Raw genomic sequence first — 3100 nt, 5'->3', positions numbered from 1 at the left:
ATGTGCTTGTTTTTACTCCAACAAACATGCAGACAAACAAACAATTCTACAGCCCCCGGGGCGGTGCCACTGACTGTAGTGTCTTTAGGCCATTCCCAAAGGGGGGACATTTCTCGTTCATGCACAGTAGAATTGTAAATTGGCTGATTCATGTCACGCTCATAACTGTGCCTGATCTACAACAGGGAACTGCTGCTTTTTCTTTCCTAATCCTTACTATCGTCATTTTCCTCTACTTCTTTTGTATGTTTGTCTCTCTCTTGTGACCCGCTATTTCCGGGGTGCCTTGATAGTCGAAGCAGACTTTGTGCTGTTGAAGCTAGAGAGGTGAGCAGAGTAAGTCTGATTCCCTGTAAGGACTTCTCTGTTGACATCCACCTCTTGGCGCTAGGGCTGGGCAATGAGTCGCTTTAGAAAAATCTGGATAATATGTTAGTGCACCTCTTCGGTAAATAATGTTATGTACCGATTCGGCAAATGGGTTAGAACCACTTTGACAAATGAGTTAGCATCACTTCAACACATGGGTGCACCCAATTCGGCAAACTGGCAAGGAAAGAGTCCCTGAATTCGGATAATGTACTTATTGAGGATTATCCGATTATCCGTATATTTATCTGGATTTTGCCCACCTCTGCTTGGTGCTCATATGACCTTATGCAGTTGCCAGCGCCGTAAAACCCTCTACAAAAACCCCCCCAAAACAAAACAATTCCCACGTATCGTCAACTTGTCAACAGTTGTGAGTATAGCGCTATAGTAGTATACCGGATAGAGCTATAGTAGTATACCGGATAGAGCAATAGTAGTATACCGGATAGAGCTATAGTAGTATACCAGATAGAGCTGTAGTAGTATACCGGATAGAGCTATAGTAGTATACCGGATAGAGCTGTAGTAGTATACCGGATAGAGCAATAGTAGTATACCGGATAGAGCTATAGTAGTATACCGGATAGAGCTGTAGTAGTATACCGGATAGAGCAATAGTAGTATACCGGATAGCGCTATAGTAGTATACCGGATAGAGCTGTAGTAGTATACCGGATAGAGCAATAGTAGTATACCGGATAGAGCTGTAGTAGTATACCGGATAGCGCTGTAGTAGTATACCGGATAGAGCTGTAGTAGTATACCGGATAGAGCTGTAGTAGTATACCGGATAGAGCTGTAGCAGTATACCGGATAGAGCTGTAACAGTATACCGGATAGAGCTATAGTAGTATACCGGATAGAGCTATAGTAGTATACCGGATAGAGCTGTAGTAGTATACCGGGTGACACACATAGTGCAGGGCGTGGGTGGTTGGCGGGTACTGTATTCTTCTCCTATCAAACATCTGTCGTCCTTATCTCTCCTCCTCCTTTTTTGTGTTTGTTACTCTCTTGTAACACCTCTAATCTTCTGCACTTGTATATGACCTTATTGTGTTGCAAGTGCTGTAAAACTTACTGAAACTAAATAGAGCAGGACCTGGTGGTGTCCCGCGAGAAGTTTTCCTTACTAAACGTTCCTGGTGGTTTCTCCAGACTCTGCTCCGACACACTGACCCTGTCCTGTACAGAAAGGTTCTCCACAAGAGATAGGACGAGAACTGAGAGCCCGGATCTTGTGTCATGTTCTTCACAAGAGATAGGACAAGAACTGACAGCCAGGATCTTGTGTCATGTTCTTCACAAGAGATAGGACAAGAACTGACAGCCAGGATCTTGTGTCATGTTCTTCACAAGAGATAGGACAAGAACTGACAGCCAGGATCTTGTGTCATGTTCTTCAAAAGAGATAGGACAAGAACTGACAGCCCGGATCTTCTATGTGAGGCAGCGTGGTGGAATCAGGCTCTCGTCAATTTTTGGGCATGTAGAGTTATTGGTGTCATCTTAAAGCTTGTTCACTTGTGTTTCTTAAAACGAAACAATATCCATTTATCTTGAATACAAGTTGATATATTTGCGAATGAAGGAGGTGGGGGTCATCTGTTTCCAGAGGTAAAATTAGTGAGAAAATGGCCGCCAAAGATTAGTTATTTCCTTAGCTTAAGAGTCCGCGGTAACTGAAAATTGACATTTTTTGTTCCTTTAATTAACGTTTTTCAGAAAAATCCACACAGAATTGAGTTCTTTAAACTTTAATGGGCATGAAAGGTGTTGAGCCAAAAAACAAAACTTTGATTAAAACTCACAAACCTGCGGAAATAATGCGCATTTCTTCACTTTGATTATTTTGACGAGAGCCTGATTCCACCACGCTGCCTCACATATGTCCATGTTCTTCACAAGAGATAGGACCAGAACTGGGAGCCTACTAAATGACCTTTGTATGATATGGCCTTGACAGTTGACAGGAAGACTTTACAATTATAGAATGCTCTTTTCATCTGTCCTGAGCCTCTGCTCCTCTCCTCCTCCCACTTGTCCTGAGGAAACTCTTCCTCTTTTCCTCTCTTCCTCCCACTCGTCCTGAGGAAACTCTTCCTCTTTTCCTCTCCTCCTCCCACTCGTTCTGAGGAAACTCTTCCTCTTTTCCTCTCTTCCTCCCACTCGTCCTGAGGAAACTCTTCCTCTTTTCCTCTCCTCCTCCCACTCGTTCTGAGGAAACTCTTCCTCTTTTCCTCTCCTCCTCCCACTCGTTCTGAGGAAACTCTTCCTCTTTTCCTCTCTTCCTCCCACTCGTCCTGAGGAAACTCTTCCTCTTTTCCTCTCCTCCTCCCACTCGTTCTGAGGAAACTCTTCCTCTTTTCCTCTCCTCCTCCCACTCGTTCTGAGGAAACTCTTCCTCTTTTCCTCTCTTCCTCCCACTTGTCCTGAGGAAACTCTTCCTCTTTTCCTCTCCTCCTCCCACTTGTCCTGAGGAAACTCCTCCTCTTTCCCTCTCCTCTTCCAACTCGTCCTGAGGAAACTCTTCCTCTTTTCCTCTCCTCCTCCCACTCGTGCTGAGAGACTCCTCTCCTCTTTCCCTCTCCTCCTCTGACTTGAGAGAGTGTTCGCACACTGCACCACCTATATGTGAGCTTAACTCATTTTCCTCCATTTGAAATGTTTTGTTCTCCCGAACTTGTCATCCAAGCAAGCTTAGTGTGATAGAATATATTATGTATAA

General features: G+C 44.2%; 2 protein-coding genes across 2 annotated transcripts in view; one reads left to right on the top strand and one right to left on the bottom strand.

Annotated features, from left to right (window-relative positions):
- LOC101848095 overlaps positions 1-1870 on the top strand; it is a gene marked incomplete at its 5' end in the record, with an annotated part of 28623 nt that extends 26753 nt beyond the window's left edge. The window contains 1 exon segment of the mRNA XM_013090869.2: positions 1531-1870. Coding sequence (XP_012946323.2) covers positions 1531-1587 — 57 coding nt within the window.
- Positions 1871-2374: 504 nt separating this feature from the next.
- LOC101847857 (octapeptide-repeat protein T2-like) lies at positions 2375-3031 on the bottom strand. The gene has a single exon (XM_005113090.1). It carries the CDS (start codon positions 3029-3031, stop codon positions 2375-2377), a length of 657 nt encoding a protein of 218 aa, XP_005113147.1.
- Positions 3032-3100: the final 69 nt, after the last annotated feature.

The sequence above is a fragment of the Aplysia californica genome, unplaced genomic scaffold, assembly GCF_000002075.1.
Source record: "Aplysia californica isolate F4 #8 unplaced genomic scaffold, AplCal3.0 scaffold01607, whole genome shotgun sequence".
NCBI classification, from domain to species: domain Eukaryota; kingdom Metazoa; phylum Mollusca; class Gastropoda; order Aplysiida; family Aplysiidae; genus Aplysia; species Aplysia californica.
Note: the sequence above shows the minus strand (reverse complement) of the source record. Positions and strands in the feature narration are given on the sequence as shown.